The sequence below is a fragment of the Hemitrygon akajei genome, chromosome 22 (assembly GCF_048418815.1).
Source record: "Hemitrygon akajei chromosome 22, sHemAka1.3, whole genome shotgun sequence".
In the NCBI taxonomy this organism is placed as follows: domain Eukaryota; kingdom Metazoa; phylum Chordata; class Chondrichthyes; order Myliobatiformes; family Dasyatidae; genus Hemitrygon; species Hemitrygon akajei.
In genome coordinates this window covers 47,506,591-47,527,743 of record NC_133145.1, presented here as the reverse complement: position 1 = coordinate 47,527,743, position 21,153 = coordinate 47,506,591, and the positions used below count along the sequence as shown (strand labels likewise).

Below are 21,153 nucleotides of genomic sequence, written 5' to 3'. Positions count from 1 at the left end.
AGGCCTGAGCTGACGTCATCGTCATCACTTTGTTTACCATTTTATTGTTGCTACCAGTCCACTCTCAAAGTTTCAAAGTGTATTTATTATCAAAGAATGTATAAATTATACAACCTTGAGATTTGTTTGCTTACAGGTTCGCTCATAAAACAAGGAAGCTGAAAGAACCCAATTTTTAAAAATGAGGCCAATTCCCCCCCCCCACAACACGCCCACAGAGAATAGAGAAAAAAAAACACAAAACACATCATATTAACAATAGAAACGAGCAACAACAGCAGCATTCTGAAGCAAATTGAGTCCTTCGATCCAACTGCCCAGAGTAGGCCCAAAGCCTTGGTCTCAGTTCATCATATTGGCGGGGCAAATTGCCGCAAAGTTCGCAGACACGAAGCTCGCCAGCCGGGGGTGGGGGGGGGGGGGCAGTTTCACAGCCTTGGCGTCGCAGAGAGAGAAGCCCCCAAACTATCTGGGTTGGCGTTTAAATTGTCCAAACCTCATAGTAGGACCCAGGCCCTGCCACCGGCAAATCGCTCCAGGCCTAGATTTCACTGCCAGAGGAGCCATTCGTGACCCTTCCAAATCAGCTGGGCACCCAGACTGATGCAACTTTAATGTTCTTTCCCTTAAAGATATTCCATTCCTTTGCATGCAAATGTGTTGTAGCAATAACAGTTCTGTGGGATTGAAACCCATAGTACAGCATTGATTCATTCCAAAGTTAGGAGCTCTTTGAGGTAATTACTTCTACAAGCCCTAACTTTAGTGTATGAACTCTCTGCTGCCCATTAAAAACAAAATTCTATGGATACTTGATGACGTTGCTTAATCTTAAATTCGCAAACTAATACAAAGTAAATTGTTACCATTGTCAGATAATAACTTTTAGTAATGCATGGGCTGCAAAGATCCTGCTCAACTCTTCAAAGAAAGGTCTGATATCATTTAGATATGTGTTACCCTGATTTTAATTCACTTCAAATGTGCGCTGATGAAGCCATCAATAGTTGAGTCAAGCCTTATTAGAATGGCCACATCCAACATCAGTGCATATAAACCTGCAGACATGTATTAGAGGTTCAATTCAGAATTGGGAAGAAATGTGATCAACATAACTTCTTGGTGTCAGAGGGGTTGGTTTGAGTATCTCAGAAACTGCTGATCTCCTGGGATTTTCACACGTAAGTCTCTAGAGTTTACAGAGAAGGGTGCACAAAATGAAATACTTCCAGTGAGCAGTGGTTCTGTGGGAAAAACCCCTCGTTAATGAGAAAAGTCAGGGGAGAATGGCTAGACTGGTTCAAGCTGGCAGGAAGGCAAATAACCACCTGTTATCACAGTGGTGTGCAGAGGAGCAGCTCTGAATGCACAACACTTTGGATCATGAAGAAGATGGGCTACAACAGCAGAAAACCATGAATACACAGTCAGTGGCCACTTCATTAGGCACAGGAAGCACCCAATAAAGTACCCACTGAGTGTATTGTGACATTATGACTGCCTGCCTGGTAAATTGCCATTTGGAATAAATAATGTGGGATGCAGGATTTCCAACAACAACTTGTGATCTGTAAGATGAGTAAAAGATATTCCCAGAAAGTACAGATGGAATTTCTTCACACTATATTGTTCCTAATTCTTCCCTTCCCAATTTGCTCATACTTCTGGTTCCTTCTGCTAAGAATGTGACAAGTATGTGGAGTAGACTGTTTCTGCTCTTCCACTGCAATATGGATGGAATTTTTTTTAAATGTTATCTACATGTGTGACCTTTTACAGTCTTGTTTTTCAAAGAAAAATAGGTGTGGTGGAGCACTTGGTAAGTACCGTATGTAAAATTCAAGATCACGATTGTTCACTGCAATTTTTCAGTACACAATGTAAAGGAGAACAAAATAATCGTTATTCCAGATCCAATACAGGATTTAAAAAACACAGGCGTAAAGAACATAATAAAAAGCACAACAAGTATAAGTTTATGTACGTAGACTGATTATATGTATGTAAAGTGACACAAGGTACAGGAAGGAGTACAAAATTAGGTGACTCTGACAGGAAATAATAAAGTAGTGGTGGTGGGATGCATTAATGGGTGGAGGTGTTGAGCAGCCTGACGGCCTGACAAGTAACTACTTTTAAGTCTGCATAGCCTGAAGGGAATGGGACAAACAGTCTGTGAGCAGGTTGGGTGGGATCCTTCATGCCCTTTATCATGGAGAATCCCATTTGTGTATGTGACATGTACCACCTCATGGACAGGAGTTATATTAGCCTGTATTTAAATGCAGGCCATTGTTTTAAGCTCCTTGGGTCTTTAAGTTATTGCTGTAGTTGTAGCTTGTTAGCACTCCCTGTATAACTCAAGACTTTTCCCCCAAATACCTGACGTTTGGGATTCTGTGTAAACATTTTGAAAGTTGCCTGCAGCATTTTAAAGGCAAAACACATACTTAAGCGTGCAAGGGTGTTATTTAACACCACCACCAAATATCATCTCTGCTGAGAAAAGAACTGCTTTTTTCCAGCTAGCTTGTTGAGGGTGGTTTTTTGATATTTATCAATTCAGGCAAAAGAAATTTAATCCCTGTTTATAATGTTCAGGGCTACAGGTCAAAAGTGCCCAGTGTTAAGTTATAACACCATGTCTTTATTTATTTCTTAATATTAAGAAAGAAAAATGTTTTTGCTTATGTTAAGATGGACAAATATAATGATAAAATGTGAAATGCGACACTGACTGAAAACACTGCTGCACCTTACAAAAGTGACTGATACCTGTCAGGATATCTTGGCTGATACACAGCTCTGGCACTGAGGGTTTGCTGTATTGTTGAAGGTGCCACTTTTTGGATGAGGTGTTCAGTTTTGGCTCCATCTGCTTTCTCAGCTGAAGAAAAGGATCCAGTAGCAACATGTTGATTTTAAAAACAGACGAAGTCTCATCTTATCCTGTCCAACATTTGCCTTGCCCATTGTGGCTATGGCATTTCCCTGTAACCAATAGTAACTGCACCTCAAAGGTAATTCATTGACTGAGGAGAACTTTGGGACTTTCATGGAGAAATGAAGTAATAACCACTTATTTAATTCCTTCATCTTCATCTTCTCAAAGGGATCTCAGTGTTTCATAAATATTGAGTCGTCTGCATGCTCCAGGTAACAGCTGTGCTTGAGCATGTGTTTCATGTTAGTCCCAGCAATTCCAATAGAGATACTGGTCATTCTGCCTAATCATTAGTGTTGTACACAATCTTAAACTGGGGTGGAATTCAAAATAATGTTCAAAGAACTGCACGTCAACAGAATGCCATGTGGAGATTCAAAGGGAGGACTGACCATGCTATTCCTAAAGCACCTTCCAGTAAACACCACAATTCAGTGTTTAAAGGTTTTCTGCTAATCAAGACCATTAATTGCAATGCTTTGTAAAAGTATTCAGCCCCCAACCGTTTATTCGCAGAAATGAGCCCAAAAAGCAGGGGAAGTTGTAAAGCATGAAAAACTAAAAATTCAAAACTGAAATTTCAGCAGTTGGAAAGCATTTATTCTGCTTTCTTCAGTACTTAGTGGAACCACCTCTCACAGCTGTACATATCACAGCCAGTAGTCTCTTTGAATAAGTCTCAATTAGCTTTGCACAATGTGATGGAGTACACCATATCTTCCACATCCTTACAGTACTTTCTAAGAGGTGTTTTGCAAAGTCTTTACAGGCAAGGATTCGCATTCTTCTAATAGTACATGTGGCGTAAATCTAATATTGCACGTCAGCCAGGTTATACCATCCCTACTGTAAAGTGTGGCGGAGGTAGAATCATGCATGCTGTGGGGATGTTTTCCAGCAGCAGGGAATGGAATTCTGATCAGGATTAATGGGAAGATGACTGGTGCTAAATAGAGAAAGATCCTGGATAAAAATCTGCTAGCCTCTGCCAGGAAGCTTAAACTGGTAAGGAAGTTCATCTTTCAGCAGGACAATAAGCTAATGCACACTGCCAGAGCAACCATGGAATGGGTTCAAATGGAGAAAACTGATGTCCTTGAGTGGCCCGGTCAGAATTCTGACCTCAACCTGATCAAACATCTCCGGCAAGACCTCAAGATTGCTGTCCACTGCTGCTTCCCTACTAACCTGGCACAATTCGATCAAATTTGCAAGGAGGAATAGACAAGCTTGTTCCATCATGTTGGGCAAAGTAAATAGAAACTTATCCAAAAATTCTACCTGCTGTAATAGCTCCGAGAGTTGGTTCAACGAAGTACTGAGCGGGGTGGGGAGGGGATGCTTCTGAACTGCTGACATTTCAGTGTTTGAATTTTTACTTTTTCATATCTTTGCGGCTCCACTGTGAAAAATGAAGCATGTGATTCACAAATAAAATTCTCTTAAATTGATCATAATCCCTGGTTGTAATACTCATTTATGTGAACAAAGGGTTGGGGCTCTACAAGGCACTGTACCTGAACCCTCTGATTATGACAATTCATTTTCCCTTCACAGAGGCTGATAGTTTGCTTGGAAGAGTCCATTTATATTCATAACATCAAGGATTTAAAGTTACTGAAAACTATTCAAGATATACCACCAAACCGCACAGGTGGGTAAAAATTAGTCTAAAGACAACTTTTAAAAGTTAATGTCTGAGCTGAAAACTCCATGAAGTTCCTTTGTGTTACTGTAGATTGTTTTTGTGAAGTAATAGATAGTACCTTAAGAACCTTTAACACAGTTGTTTGGGGCTCTTCTGGTGGTTGTTGTTTTGAACAAGATGGAGAGATATTGTCAATAAAATACTTTCACTTTTGGTGTTATGGTCACGAAAACATCCTGTATTCTGTCAATACTAAAAATTATGCAAAATGTTTAAATCATAACTTTAAGTTCCGACAGCTGTTCTACTCAAGTCAATCTCAGCACATATCAGTGGAACAATGTGTTAATTTAATTGCATTTAAAATAAATTTGAGGATTTTTTGCAATGAGAATAACACGCTATTACTGTAATCTAAAAATGCAAGAGTAATTTTGATGGTTAGCTTTTCATCTTTCTCTCAGATTTTGTGGAAGAGAGTGCCAATGAAGCACACCCTTTAGTACCTGCTTTGACCAGACCTAATTTTTTCTGCTCTATCTATTAGCTGGGCAGCCACTTTCTCATCTTCAGGAGGTTTTTTACATGGGGAAAGTGACCAAATGGGAGAACTTGGGAGCTGAGCCAAATAACCCTAATAAGAACAAAGAAAGACTCCTGAGAGGCTAAGAGAAAGAAACCTAAGAAGGATTGGATGGGCTTAGGGGCGGGTGTTGCGAAGAAGAGAAATCTGAATGATGGAAAGAGACGCGTGATGGGGAAGTACTGTGGAAACCATTCTAACTGGTCACATCACTGTCTGGTATGGAGGGGCCACTGCACAGGATCAGACAAAGCTGCAGAGGGTTGCAAACTCAGCTCCATTGTAGGCACCAGTCTCCCCACCATCGGGGACGTCTTCAGTAGGTGGTTCCTCAAAAAGTCAGCATCCATCATTAAGGTCCCCGACCACCCAGGACATACCGTTTTCTCATTACTACCATCAGGCAGGAGATACAGGAGCACAAAGGCACATACCCAATGCTATAGGAATAACTTCCACTCCTTCACCACCAGATTTCTGAACTGTCCATGAACCCATAAACGCTACCTCACTATCTTCGCTCTCTTTTTGCACTGAATTTTATTTCATTAATATATACTTAATGCAATCTGTAGACTTTTTCATGTATTGCACTGTACTGCTGCCGCAGAACAACAAATTTCATGGCATGTGTTTCACTGATAAGAAACCTGATTCTGATCCTGACTTAGAGACATGAGGAGATGGAGGAAGGGAGGGGGAGAGAGAGAGAGAGAGCAAAAGCAGGAAAGAAGTGAAAGGGAGAGGAAGTGGTCAGAGAACAAGAGCTGGCTGAATCTACAACCCTCTGCAGCCTCTTGCAATCCTGCACGTCAGAGCCTCTGTACCAGGCTGTGATGCACCAGTCAGAATGCTCTCCACTGTACATCCGCAGAAATCTGCAAGTCTCTGGTGACAGACTAATCCTCCTAAACTCCTAATGAAGTATAACTTGTAGCATACTTTGTTCATGATTGCATTAATGTATTGGGCCCGGAGTAGATCCTCTGAGATGTTGATGCCCAGAAACTTGAAACTGCTCAAGTTCTTGGGTATCACCCTTTCCCTTAAAGAGGATTGGGGTGTGTTCTCCCAACTTCCCCTTCCTGAAATAGACAATCAATTCCTTGGTCTTACTGACATCGAGTGCAAGGTTGTTATTGAGACACCACTCAACCAACTGATCTATCTCACTCCTGTACGCCTCCTCGTCACCATCTGAGATTCTGCCAAAAACAGCTGTGTCTTTGGTAAATTTATAGATGTCATTTGAGCTGTGCTTAGCCACACTGTCATGAGTTTACAGAGAGTAGAGCAGCAGGCTATGCATGCGTCCTTGAGGTGCTCCTTTGTTGGTTGTTAGAAAGGAGGAGATATTATTACCGATCTGCACTAACTGTGGTCTCCCAATGAGAAAGTCAAGGATCCATTTGTGTAGGGGAGGGTCAGAGGCTCAGGCTTTGAAGTTTCCTAATTAGAAGTTAGGGGATGGTTGCATTGAATGCCAAGCTGCCGTTGATAAAGCTGCTTGATGTATGTAATACTGCTATCTAGGTGCTCCAAAGTTGAGTGGAGAGCTGGTGAGATGGTGTTCGCTGTAGACCAGTTGTGGTGATAAGTAAATTGCAGTCTATCCAGGTCCTTGCTCAGGCATCAACAACCTCTCAAAGCACTTCACTCACAGCTCTGGCTGAATTCTCAGACATGCTAGAGGCTGACACTTCACTGGATTAAACAAGGGCCCAATTAATCTATTTAGATGGATGTGTAAAATATCCTTTGCATTATTTGAATGTGGATCACCATTGATGTCCAGGGCTGCACTAACCACAAACATGCCAAAATACAATAGATTACTAAAGTATTGTTATCATGACAATGTTATTTCTTTGCTTGTGCTGAAAAAGAAGGCGTGTCACCTACAATCAATGACTGATTCTTGCAGAAGTAATTTTTGGCTTGAAGTATTTTGTTCAAATCCCCATTATATTGACATCACTATACAGTCTGCCCTCCTTATCCGCGAGTTCAGCACGCATGAATTCAACCAACCGCAAATCGCGAAAACCCAGAAGTGCTCTTCCAGCACTTGCTGTTCGAGCATGTACAGACTTTTTTTTCTTGTCATTATTCCCTAAACAATGCAGTATAACAACTAGTTTACATAGCATTTACATTGTATTAGCTATTGTAAGTAATCTAGAGATGATTTAAAGTATACAGAAGGATGTGCATAGGTTACCGTGGATCAGGATCGGAAAAAAATCGGAAGTTCTCTTACTATGTAAGTCGGAACAGGTACATCTGGTATTATTTAGCGTCAGTTCAACATTTGTCTTAGTATATAGTATATATTTTACCTTTCTATGCATATAAAACACTTAAGAACGAATGTTTCAACGCCAGGCTGGGGAAGTTCCCAAGTTCAATCCAGTGACAGACCACTTCCGAACGCGCTCTCCTTCAGTGCCTGGTTAATTTAGAGGATCAAAAACCCAAAACCCCAAAACCCAACAATTAAACCACTGCATTGCTTAGTAATAATTCTAGCTTTCATTGGGGCAGGGCCTTTCTCACTTTATCCTTTAAAATTGTTCCGATCGTTGACCAACTGTAGCCTAACGCTTTTCCAATGACTGATGGCATTTCACCTCTTTCCAATCACTTTACTATTTCCACTTTATTTTCAATCGTGATCGTGATTATTTTTGTGAACAGAAATACTGCGGATTCAGAGCTCGACCGCCGGGTCCTAATGTCCACCACACTGAGACAGGTTAAATAAGGTCTGGGGTTCCGCTGGGTCCTAAGGTCCACCGTATTGAGACAGGTTGAATAAGAGACTTGAGCATCCGCGTTTTTTGGTATCCACGAGGGGTCCCGGAAACAATCCCTTGTGGATAAGGAGGGCGGACTGTAATTCTCGCAGGTTCTCCTTTGCTCAGATACACCTCATTCTCACAATATGACTAATCATGCCACATCCCAAATCGGCTTTGTTATTATAAGCTTACCTGTATTGCATTAGTGTTGCAAAATTATATGTTCACAATTGTGATGTCTATCCTTCCCGATCAATGCAATTTAGTGGTTATTTTTATACCATTTTAGGTGAGGCCGATGTGGTCTGGTGTAGTTCTCTTTGCTTTTGTTTTTCATTTCACTGTGAGTGTACCATTGTCCTGGTCTAACATTCTAACATCTAGTTTTATCTGCTTTATTCAGGTCTCTGTGCACTTTCCATCAATCATTCCAACTCATACTTGGCATATCCTGGCAATGCCACAATAGGGGAGATAGTGATTTATGATGCAAATAACCTGGTGAGTTTTTACTGAAATAGAATACAGCAGTAGTTTGCAGTTTACACTGGCATTGCAATTTAATTGGACTATTTTGAATATGCAAGAAAGTCAGAGAGAGAGAGAGAAAATCCTTTCTTTCTACCACCATTGCAACCAACTTTCATCATGAATTAATTTCAAAATTCAAAGTTAAATTTCTTATCAAAGGACACATATGTCACCATATACTACCCTGAAATTCACTTTCTTGTAGGCATTTACAGTAGAACAAAGAAATATAATAGAGTCAGTGGAAAACTACACACAAAGACTGACAAATAACCAATGTGCAAAAGAAGACAAATTGTGCAGACATAAAATGCAGCAAATAATAATAAATAAATAACACTGAGCAAATGAGTTGTAGAGTCCTTGTAAAAGAGTTTATAGGTTGCGGAGTCAATTCAGCGTTTTGGAGAGTGAAGTTACCCGTGCTGCTTTAGCAGTCATATGCCTGTAGGGTAATAACTATTCGTGAATCTGGTATTCGAAATCTAAGGCTGCTGTATGTCCTTCCGGATGGCAGCAGAGAGAAGAGATCATGGCCTGTACAGTGGGGGTCCTTGACGATGGAGGTGATTTTGATACCGAGTTACGACTGATACCGTAACATGACCACTGTGATGGTTTAGTAATGGCAAGGAATATCTGAGTATTGCACATTGGATGTAGGTCAATAAGAAACATTTGAACTAAAGTTTTAAATCCAGGACTTTTGAATGAGAGTTCAATGAAATGAATTTTCCACTGACCCTGGCATCACTAGCCTCCATCTTTGGGTCCTGGATGGAGTCGTCTTCTCATGCACACACTTAGAACAATTAAACTAATGGAATTGAATAAAACAAAAGGTCTACTATTTTTTCTCTCAGCATTATTTCCCACTTGTACTTGTAGAAGGTCTAACCTGGTAGAGGCTCCTTGGGAAAATTTCCCAGGCTGAGAGCTCATGTCACAATTAGAGGTTGGTCGATATGATGTTGTTGGCATCACTGACTCGTGGCTGAAAGAAGACCATCAGTTGGGAGCTTAGCATCAAAGGATATACTCTGTATCGAAAGGACAGGCAAGAAGGCATAGGCGGTGGTGTGGTTCTGTTGGTAAGAGATGGAATTAGATCTTTAGTCCTAGGGTCAGAGAATGTTGAATCTTTGTGGGTGGAGTTAAACTACAAGGGTAAAAGAAACATTATGGGAATCATATGTCGACCTCCAAATAGTAGCCAAGATGTGGGGTTGAGATTGAAAAGGGAGGTGGAAAAGGCTTGTAATAAGAGTAAAGATACAATTATAATGGGGGACTTCAGGATGCAAGGGGATTGGAAAAATCAGGTTGGTATCAGATCGCAAGAGAGGGAATTTGTTGAGCGTCTATGAGATGGCTTTTTAGACAGCTTGTGCTTGAGCCTGTTCTGGGAAAGACTATCTTAGATTGGGTGTAGTGTAATAACCCTGATCTTATTAGGGAGCTTAATGTAAAGGAACCCTTAGAAGGCAGTGATCATAATATGATTGAATTCATACTGCAATTGGAGAGAGAGCGAGAGAAGCACAGGGTATATGTACCAGTATCACAATAGATAAAGGGAATTAGAGGTGTGAGAGAGAAGCTTGCCCAGGTGGATTGAAGGAGGATACTGGCAGGAATGATGGCAGAGTAGAGATGGCTGAAGTTTCTGGGAATAGTTCACAAGGCGCAGGATAGATGTGCCCCACTGAAGAAGTAGTTCTCAAATGGTAGGGGTAGGCAACCGTAGCTGACAAGGGAAGTTGAAGACCACATAAAAGCCAAGGAAAGGGCATATACTCAGCAAAACTGATTGGGAAATTGGATGATTGGGAAGCTTTTAAAATCCTACAAAAGGCAACTGAGAAAGCTATAAGAAGGGAAAAGATGAAATATAAGGGAAAGCTAGCCAATAATATAAAGCAGAGTACCAAAAGTTTTTCAGTTATATAAAGTGTAAAAGGAAGGTGAGAGTTGATATTGGACCACTGGAAAGTGATGCTGGTGAGGTAGTAATGGAGGACAAAGAAATGGCAGATGAACTTAATGGATATTTTGTCTCTGTCTTCATTGTGGAAAACACTAGCAGTGTGCCAGAGGTCTGTGAGTGTCAGGGAGCAGGAGTGAGTGCCATTGCTGTTACAAAGGGAAAAGTGCTAGGCAAACTCAAAGGTCTTAAGGTGGATAAGTTACCTGGACCAGACGGACTACATCTCAGAGTACTGGGAGAGGTTGCTGAAGAGATAACAGCTGCATTGGTCATGATCTATCAAGAATCACTTGATTCTGGCATGGTCCCAGAGAACTGGAAGGTTGCAAATGTCATTCCACTCTTTAAGAAGGGAGGAAGGCAAAAGAAAGGAAGTTATGGGCCAGCTGGCCTAATCTCAGTGGTTGGGAAAGTTTTGGAGTCTATTATTAAGGATGAGGTTTCAGGGTACATGGAGACAAATGATAAAATAAGTCAGCATGGTTTCTGTATGGGAAACTTGCCTGACAAATCCAGAACCAGTGGGCACAGCCTCAAAATTGAGGGGCAACCTTCTAGAACAGAGGTAAGGAGGAATTTTTTAGTCAGAAAGTAGTGAATTTGTGGAATGCTTTGCACAGACTACAGTGGAGGCCAAGTCCATGGGTATATTTAAGGCAGAAGTTGATAGTTTCCTGATCGGTCAGGGCATCAAAGGTTATGGTGAGAAGGCAGGTGTATGGGGCTGAGTGGGATCCGGGATCAGCCATGATGGAATGGCAGAGCAGGCTTGATGGACTGAATGGCCTAATTCTGCTCCTATGTCTATGGTCTTATGGAGAACTTGGAAACCTGTGCTTCCCTGTTGAACACCATGAGGAGTCCGCCCGTATAGCCCAGAAGCAGCCAGGAGCCTCTGCAGCGCAGTGGATGATTCTAATGAAGGCTTAGGCCAGCATAGACTTAAGGGCAGACACAAGGTCTGGATAAAAGTCCTGTAATTTAGGGAAAGATCTTCCCCAATCTACTAAACTAGTCCTGACGTAGGATTTTGAGCCAAAATGTTGACGGTTCCTTTCCCCACGTGATAATACGGGACCCACTGAGTTCTTCTCTGGGGCTTATATAACTGATGATCCTCCACTCCTCAGATAATGGTAAGGGTCCATGGCATTTAAATAAAGGTTGGGAACACCTGATCTATCCTAGTTGGTGTCTCAGTGTCAAATTTTATTTAATTGAATCAGGGCATTTTGCTATAGTAACATAAGACCATAAGATACAGGAGCAGATTTAGGACATTCGGCCCATTGAGTCTATTCCGTCATTTTATCTCGACTGATCTATTTTCCCTCTCAGCCTCAATTACCTGCCTTCTCCCTGTACCCCTTCATACTGTGACCAATCAAGAATTTACCAACCTCTGCTTTAAATATATGTAAAGACCTGGCCTCCACAGATTCCACAGATTCACCACTCTCTAGCTAAAAAAAATTCCTCCTCATCTCCACTCTAAAAGGATGCCCCTCTATTCTGAGGCTGTGTCCTCTGGTCCTACACTGTCCCACCATAGGAAACATCCTCTCCACATCCACTCTATCAAGGCTTTCAACATTTGATAGGTTTCAATTAGATCACCTCTCATTCTTCTGAATTCCAGTGAACTCAGGCCCAAAGCCTTCAAGCTCTCTTCATATGGCAAGCTGTCCAATCCTGGAATCATTTTTCTGAACCTCCTTTGAAACCTCTCCAGTTTCAGCACATTCTTTCTTAGATAAGGGGCCCAAAACTGCTCACAATACTCCAACTGAGACCTCACCAATGCTTTATAAAAGCCTCAACATTACATCCTTGCTCTAGTCCTCTTTAAATGAATGCTTTCATTGCATTTGCCTTCCTCACCACTAACTCGACCTGCAAATTAATCTTAGGGAATCCCAAATCCCTTTGCACCTCAGTGTTTTGAATTTTCTCTCCATTTAGAAAATAGTCTACCCTTTTATTTCTTCTACCAAAGTTCATGACCAAACGCTTCCTGAGTATATTCCAATTGCCACTTCTTTGCCCTTTCTCCTAATCTGTCTAAGTCCTTCTGTATCCTCTCTACTTCTTCAAAGCTACCTACTCCTCCTCCTATCTTCGTATTGTCAGCAAACTTTGCAACAAAGCCGTCAATACCATTTTCTACATCATTGATATATAACGTAAAAAGAAGTGATCCCAACACAGACCCCCGTGGAACATCACTGGCAGCCAACCAGAAAAGGATCCCTTTATTCTCACTCTTTGCCTCTTGCCAATCAGCCACTGCTTTATCCATGCTGGTATCTTTCCTGTACTACCATGGGCTTTTAACCTGTTAAACAGCCTCATGTGTGGCACTTTGTCAAAGGCCTTCTGAAAATCCAAGTATGCAACATGCACCAATTCTCCTTTGTCTATCCTGCTTGCTACTTCTTCAAAGAATTCCAACAGATTTGTCAAGCAAGATTTTTCCTTGAGGAAACCACGCTGACTAGGGCCTCCAAGTACCTCAAAACGATATCCTCATATCATCATATAAATTCTGTGTGCAGGATTATCAGTAGTGATGGAATCATAGTAATATATTCTGGAAGTAGAATAAGTACATCAAAAAAGCTGCCACAATGTATTTTCTGCATCTTGAGTTTCTGGGCGCTGCTTTTTTGATGTTCTAAATAAAACTAATCTGAATCAGTAACTTTACTAAGTTTGTTGTTAAAGGTGCATTGCAATACTAATGTTTTTATTTTAATAAACAATTGTCGGTCAAGGTTTATTGACATTGTTTTATATGGCATCTTTTGAATCTTTTCTCTTATTAGCACAGTGTTTCCGTAATCCCTGCACATGACGGTCCACTTGCTGCATTAACATTCAACTCCACAGGTTCCAAGCTGGCAAGTGCTTCGGAAAAGGTATTCCTAATATTTTGCCATTTCCTTTTGAAATTATCTGATCTTTAAGTCAGATTCTATTTTTCCCTCATACCCTTTTCCTAATAGATTAAAAATAAATTTCTCTATCTCACATCCACTTTTTGTTTAAGAAAAAATCTTCATGGCCCTGAAGAAGTTTTAAGAAATATGATTTCCGTCTTTCCTTCCAAGATTCATTTCACCTTTTAATGTCTTAAGTGGGTGAAGCTTTGAAACCCTCAGAAACCAACCCAATGGGTAAATGGGATTTGTTCTCCCAGTGAGGGAATTTTTCCTTCAGCAAAATTGTGTTGGAGATTGTGGGAAGGATTCACAGAAAAAATGCTCTCGAAGATTTATGAAAGGGGCTTTTTTATTTAATTTAGACGCGAGATTCTGCAGATGATGTAAATCTTGAGCAACCCACACAAAATGCTGGAGGAACTCAGCAGGTCAGGCAGCATCTATGGATGGAAGTGAACTGTCGACTTTTCAGTCCAAGAGCGTTCATCTGGAAAAGAAGGACAGAAGCCAGAATAAGAGGGTTCGAGGACCCTGCTACTCCTCCCTGTCACTACATTTCAGGAATCTAAACAGTCCTTCCACATGAGGCATCGTTTCACTTGAGAGTTCTTCGGAGTCATATATCTGGTGCTCCTGGTGAAGCCTCCTCTACATCGGTGAGACCTGACGCAGGTTGAGGAACCATTTGGTCGAGCACCTTCGCTCTGTCCGCCGCAAAAGGCAGGATCTCCTAGTGGCCACACATTCCAATTCCATTTCCCATTTCCATTCTGACATGTCAGTCCACGATCTCTTCTACTGCCACGATGAGGCCGCACTCACGTTAGAGGAGGAACACCTCGTATTTCATCTTGGTAGTCCCCAACCCGACATCAATTTCTCTTACTCACAGGCACCACACCCTCTGTTTCCAACCCCCTTCACGGTATTTGTCTCTTCCTCCCCATTTTGGTGGCCCTCTCAGTTCTTTTCTTCTTACTCATCCTCATGAGCTGCCCGTCACATCTTTGGTTCCCCACCACTCCTTTATTCCCCTGTCCTCTCCTATAAGATTCCCTTTCAGCCCTTCACCTCCTCTACTTATCGCTTCTCAAATCATTCTCGCTCCTCCCTCTCACCTACCTTCCCCCTCACTTGGTCTCCCAATCACTTGCCAGCTTGTACTCCTCCTCCTCCTCCACCGCCCCCACCCCCCCAACCTTTCCTTATTCTAGCTTCTGATCCCTTCCCTTCCAAGCCTGATGATGTGGTCTCGGTCTGAAATATTAACTGTTTATCTCCCTCCACCGGTGCTGCCTGACTTGCTGAGTTCCTCCATCCTATTTGTGTGTGCTGTTTATTTACTTATCTTTCAGGATTTGGGCATTGATGGTAAGGGCCACACTTGGTAGAGGTGGTGGGGAGCTGCTTTGTCGAACTAGCACAGTCCTTGTGATGTACGTGGTCCCAGAGCGTTGTCAAGGGTGGATTTGGTCTAGCCACAATGAAGAAGGATGGTGCGTTTCTTGAAGAAAAGCTACAGATTCTAACATCGTGGAAAAGAACAGCACAGAAACAGGCCCTTTGCCCATCTAGTCCGTAACAAACCACTTAAACTGCCTACTCCCATCGACCTGCACCAGAACCATAGCCTCCCTACCCCGACCATTCATGTACCTACCCGATCTTTTCCTGAACATTGAAATCGAGGTCACTGGGTTTGGAGATGTGTTCAAGGCACAGTATTTGCAGTCTCACAGCTACAGTGTTATAGGTTAATTCCTGACCTCTGGGGCTGACTGAGTGGCAGGGGCAGAAAGTAATTACATCAGATTTAGGTTCATTGACTGCAGTGCGCCTGAATGAGATAATTAAACTGTGCTCTTTTGGAAAGCTTCATTTGCTTCCTCTGAACCGTCTGCAGGGTACAGTTATTCGTGTCTTTTCTACCCCTGAGGGACAGAAGCTTTATGAATTCAGGAGAGGAATGAAAAGGTAAATGTGTGTAACCTATCTTCATATCTGAATTTACTTCACTCCTGTGGTTTTTGTCCTGTTCACAAGTCCTGTTTCTGGGTTATCTCTGTGCAGCATGCATCACTTGTTCAGCTGCAGTGCAGACGCACAGCTGCCCCAGGCAGGTGACTTGCTCGCTCTGAGCAAGCCGCAGTGCATTCTTCTGCATTTTTTGACGTGTGTACAGTATTGAATGCTGAAGAAATTAGTCAATCTGAATGCTGTTTAAGCCCATGTCCAATTCTGGGTAAGAAGATTGAAGTTGCCTGAAATAAGCTAGTCAATCCTTATTGGTGCCTCTTGTGCCTGCAGTAAGTTGGGCCTGACTCCTTCAGTGGCTCAGAATATTTATCTGTTCAGGGACTGTGCCATATGAACCAGTAAAACAGAGGATTGGATCCTCTGTTTATGTAAATTAACCAAAACTGTGTTAAGGTGACAGCCAGGGAGTGACATATACATATACAGCATCCCCAGTGCTAGTAAATTCATCAGGGCTCTTGGCTTTTTTTATAGCTTATACTTATGACTCAGAAGGAGGCCACTCAGTCCATCAGATCCATGCTATCCCATCCTTGTTACCCTGTCCTTCTGAAAGTTATTCTTGCTCAAGCAAACCCATCAACTTCCCTTCAATTTTTTTTTGCAATGAAGTGATAATTTATACTAGCCAATTAATGTACCATTGCATCTTTAGCATGTGAGAGGAAAGTGGATCTTGTATAATCCCACAGCTCTGAGGCAGTTGACACCAATTGCTGCACCCTGGTGCAGCTCTGACCAGACTGGTGATGCACCATACCCCTACTCCTCTAACCTTCCATCTTCAGTTAAGTTGCAGTTGTAACATCTGGCAGATGTTGGACTTGGGTAATAGTGAACCAATGAGGCATGGCACAGAAAGCCATTAACAGCAATAAGAACAAGTTGGGGCCCTTCTAAAGTGTCTTGAGCTTTTGTCATCTTAATCATTGGCGCTTCTGGACCTTGCAAAATGGAACATACCAGCTTTCACCTGCTGGTGGTTCTGCTGGGGCATTCTCAGAGTAAGGTGGGTCAGATTTCCCATGGGAGTACAGCAATCTATGCAGACTCGACCCTCGTCCCACGGAGGAAGCAGGTTAAGCAGTGACAATTGTGCCCTAATCAGATGGATGTTCATAAGAAAGATATGTGTCTTATTTTATTTCTTCTTCTAGTTCTAGAATTTTGGAAGCAGGTTATTTTGATGCATTTTTTAAGGTGTAATGACTGGAGGTTGGTAATTGTGATAGGGATAAGGGCAGTTAATTTCACACTTGCCCAATCCCATGCTCTTTATCTTTGTTGCCCTGCTTCAGATGCATGTCATTTCTTTTTCTGCAATAGGTATGTAAATATCGGCTCACTGGCATTCAGCAAGGACTCCCAGTTCCTGTCAGCTTCCAGTAACACTGAAACTATTCATGTCTTCAAACTTGAACAGTCCAGCCAAAGGTACAGTAGTCCCACAGAACATTGCCTACTAGAGGTGCAGCAGACATTCAGTTGTTCCCATTTTTCTTTCCAGACAGGGAGGGCTAAGTACAAAGTGCTAAAGTTGTTATTCTTTCAGCAAAGGCTACACCACACGAGGTCAGATATTTTCCATATGACTTACTCATTCCTTTGTCATTTTGTTTATACTATGACTGGATGTTTGAGTAACTTTTCCTATCTCATAATCTTAGTTTAAGCTTAATTTTATCAGACTATATAAATACTCTGTCTGAGTATCTGACCAATTTTAACCAAGAAAACACTGCCGTAATTTTTCAGAGAATTAATATGGCATTAATTTATTAGGAAGATTAAGCAAATTCAAATTTTTGGCAACATCATCTCAGTCTGATTTATTCTGACTTTGAGCATGTAAGTGTGAAAATGGTTAAGTATTGAAAGTTTATGTTGAATAAATTTCCCAACTGTAACAACTTAGCTCAGGTAGATCTGGTCAATGTTAGCCAGCCAGCCATCTAAAGCTAACCACCTTTATCACAAGTTGTTCTTTTTACATGATTATTGAATTGAATTTCAGTTTATTGTCATTTAGAAACCGCAAATGCAATGCAGTTAAAAAATGAAACAATGTTCCTCCAGAATGATATTACAAAAGCACACGACAAAACAGACTACATCAGAAAATCCACATAACGTTTGCCAGTCCCCAAATCCAGAGTCTGGAGAGGCTGCTGCGTATTAATATCGCGCTACCATCTTAATTATTGATCCAGTGATCAATTGATTATTGATCCATTATTGATCCAATGATGTCTCTGTAAGTGATTGGAGATACTTATCCAGCACAAAGTGACAAAGCACCAAATTATTACATTATTGGCATACTCCTAATGATTGTACACCTTGCACTGATAAGAGGTGTGATCATTGAATGGAAATGGTATGTTCATGTAAGATCAATAATAATAAAGGCAATTAACCCTCATTTTCTGGGCTTCTTAATGACTCGAGCATGACAGCAGAAAACTAGTCAACACACTACCCTATCTTCAGGGTAAAGGAGGAAATGAATCTTGTTACAGAGGAAGAAACCTAGGCTATTCAAACAACACACACAGAATGCTGGTGAAACACAGCAGGCCAGGCAGCATCTATAAGGAGAAGGACTGTCGACGTTTCGGGCCAAGACCCTTCGTCAGGACACATAGATGCTGCCTGGCCTGCTGTGTTTCACCAGCATTTTGTGTGTGTTGTTTGAATTTCCAGCATCTGCAGATTTCCTCGTGTTTGAACCTAGGCTATTTCTGCCTTTTTGAAAATTCTGCCAAACTAGTTACTTTTGCCTAATCTGCTTTTTTATGTTAAGAATATAGCCTGATCTTTTTATAATTAGTTGTTAAACCTGATCGGAAAGGCTGGGTTACATGTAAAGATGGAATGCTGGGACAAACAGCCAGGACCACAGAGCTGGAGGTAGGGGATATGAAAAGACTGGTTACAGATGTGGTGGGCAACAAGTTGGTCTGGGAATTCAACGGTCAGAGACAAACACTTCTGTTGCGTCAAGTAGTTCTTTGTGTCTACTGGGTTTTCTGAGATCGTGACCAGGATTTCATTTAAGTACAAAGCTCAGGACCTCAGTACCCTAAATAAATGAGAGGTTTGCTTTCAGGGAACAAATTGGCTGCCACCAGTCTTGCCCTGCCTTGATTAAAACCAGAAGTGTTTGGATTTTGAGGCAAATTGAATTCAGGTTCGAAGCTCCCATTATTTTAAAATCCCATCCACTTTGGAGAAGGGGGATTTGGGGACATGAGGGAGGTTCTCTCCTCTGCCAACTCACACCCACCAATGCCTATCAGAACTGAAGGATATAAAACTGTTAAAAAATAGTATAAATGCATAAGAATAATCCAATGATGTAATCTACCAAGTAACAGCAGGAATAATTGGTGTTGGCTGAGTACAGTTTCTATCTTGTGAGGTACCAAGTAAAATTTTATCTGAAAATAACAGTGTTTATGATATGAGTTGGAGTTTCCCTGAACAAAGTCTTGGACCATTTTTTTGCTGCAGTGCATTTTTCCACCACTTAGAGACACCACATAACCTTCTACTTCATCAAGAGTGCTACACATGTAAAACTTGGGCCAATAACAACAAAATGTGATAACACATCCTTCAACAGTGCTGAGTCTTTAGCATAAAATTCTCTTTGCTGTAAATGTTGAGATGAACAGATCGATTGACATTTGGCTTTTAGGGCTAAGCATATACTTGTGGGCGGTAAAAAGAAATCAGGAAAATTGAGGCAACACAGGTATACTCTAATCTCAAAGGAAATATGAACATCTGTTTATCAGATGGTTGCCTGGCAGCTTTCTAGCTACACTGTTGGACTGGTGACACGAAATGATCAAAGTTTGAAATCTCAGCTTCAAATGAACCGAGATCAGTCACTGAATAGGTTCACTGTCTAGTCTTTTAGCTACACTGGCCTGCATTTAACCACCTTCCTCTGTTCCAAGCTGCTCTTTAAATTCTGGTGATACAATTCTGACTAAACACTGCAGAATTTTTGGACTGGCAAAAGGAAAAGCAGACACAAGAAAGTGAGCATTTAATCCCATTGCTTAGTAATGACCTTGACTCATATTGGAGTTATGATATACCCTTACTTTACAATTTCATTGTCAAATATTATTAATTCATTGGTGCTTTGCTAATAGAGGTGTCCTGTCACAATCCCTGAAAAAGGCTTGATCTTATCATAGTTATACAGCACAGAAATAGGCCATTCAATCCACTCCATCCATACTAACCCTTGCACTTATTTATACATAGAACATAGAATAGTACAGTACAGGCCCTTCGGCCCACAATGTTGTGCTGACCTTTAAACCCTGCCTCCCATATAACCCCCCACCCTAAATTCCTCCATATACCTGTCTAGTAGCCTCTTAAATTTCACTAGTGTATCTGCTTCCACCACTGACTCAGGCAGTTCACTCCACGCACCAACCACTCTCTGAGTAAAAAACCTTCCTCTAATATTCCCCTTGAACTTTCCTCCCCTTACCTTAAAGCCATGTCCTCTTGTATTGAGCAGTGGTGCCCTGGGGAAGAGTCGCTGGCTGTCCACTCTATCTATTCCTCTTAATATCTTGTATACCTCTATCATGTCTCCTCTCATCCTCCTTCTCTCCAAAGAGTAAAGCCCTTACTACTCCTCTTTGTCCATATTTGGTCTGTAACCTTGGTGGTTCAAGTGTTTGTCTAGATGCTACTTAAATATTGTGTGAATACCTACTGCTATCACCCACTCAGGCAGTAATTTCTAAATTCTAATTAATCTCTTGTGTAGAAAAACCTTCTTCTCAGACCCCCTCTGAATCTCCCACCTCCTTGTATCTTTGCCGCCTTTTTTTAGACACCCTCAGTAAGGCAAAGAGACACTTTCTTACTTATACCCTCTCATTATTTTGTATACAAAATGTATTCTTTTGCATTCAGTTGAAAGCTAATTCTCTGGGGCACATGTCATTTATTGTTAAATGTCTAATCTCTAAAATGTATTTTAATCCTTCCAGGCCCCAGAAAGAGTCTCCAACTTGGAGTGGATATATGGGGAAGATGTTTATGGCAGCCACCAACTACCTCCCTGCCCAGGTATCGGACATCATGAACCAGGATCGAGCATTTGCCACTGTGCGTCTCAACTTCTCTGGACAAAAGTGCATCTGTATGCTTACTATGTAAGTAGGCAGGGTTGCTGCATAAATATAGTCATTAGATTGTGATCAGCTAAACAGGTTGCAACCTATTAACTTTTTATGTCAGAGGTATTTACTACAAGTAGTTTCATCAATCCTAGGGGCAAGTGTTTAACAGACTCATTTCACTTCATGTTCTCCCACATCAGAAATATAGGTGTTTGTCTCCCTGTCATTCTTTGGGTGAAATATATTTGTTAAATTTCCATCTAATCCTACCATCAATTGATCTACCTGCTAAGAAAAAACCTCCCACACCCAAGTTAATCTTTTATAGCTTTTGCACTTCAGTTAATTTTTCCAACACCTCTGGCCAAATAAAGGCAACAGAAGTTCCCTGAAGAGATTTCCAGCCATGCTTTGTTTGATTGCCTGAAAGGAAGCCAAACAGTTTCATTGTACCTATGTATCATGACAATAAAGATCATTCAATTCAATTCATTTTGGCCTTATAATATATAGTAAGTATA

At 41.3% G+C, this 21,153-nt stretch overlaps 1 protein-coding gene across 3 annotated transcripts in view; it reads left to right on the top strand.

The window, feature by feature from the left end:
* Window positions 1-21,153, top strand: part of wipi1 (WD repeat domain, phosphoinositide interacting 1) — a 105,808-nt gene that overhangs the window by 62,513 nt on the left and 22,142 nt on the right. For all 3 annotated transcript variants that reach the window (XM_073026200.1, XM_073026201.1, XM_073026202.1), the window contains 6 exons: window positions 4,502-4,598; window positions 8,380-8,477; window positions 13,320-13,412; window positions 15,340-15,410; window positions 16,800-16,907; window positions 20,501-20,665. In XM_073026200.1, the coding sequence (XP_072882301.1) occupies window positions 4,502-4,598; window positions 8,380-8,477; window positions 13,320-13,412; window positions 15,340-15,410; window positions 16,800-16,907; window positions 20,501-20,665 (632 nt within the window). The remainder of the gene's footprint in view (window positions 1-4,501; window positions 4,599-8,379; window positions 8,478-13,319; window positions 13,413-15,339; window positions 15,411-16,799; window positions 16,908-20,500; window positions 20,666-21,153) is intronic.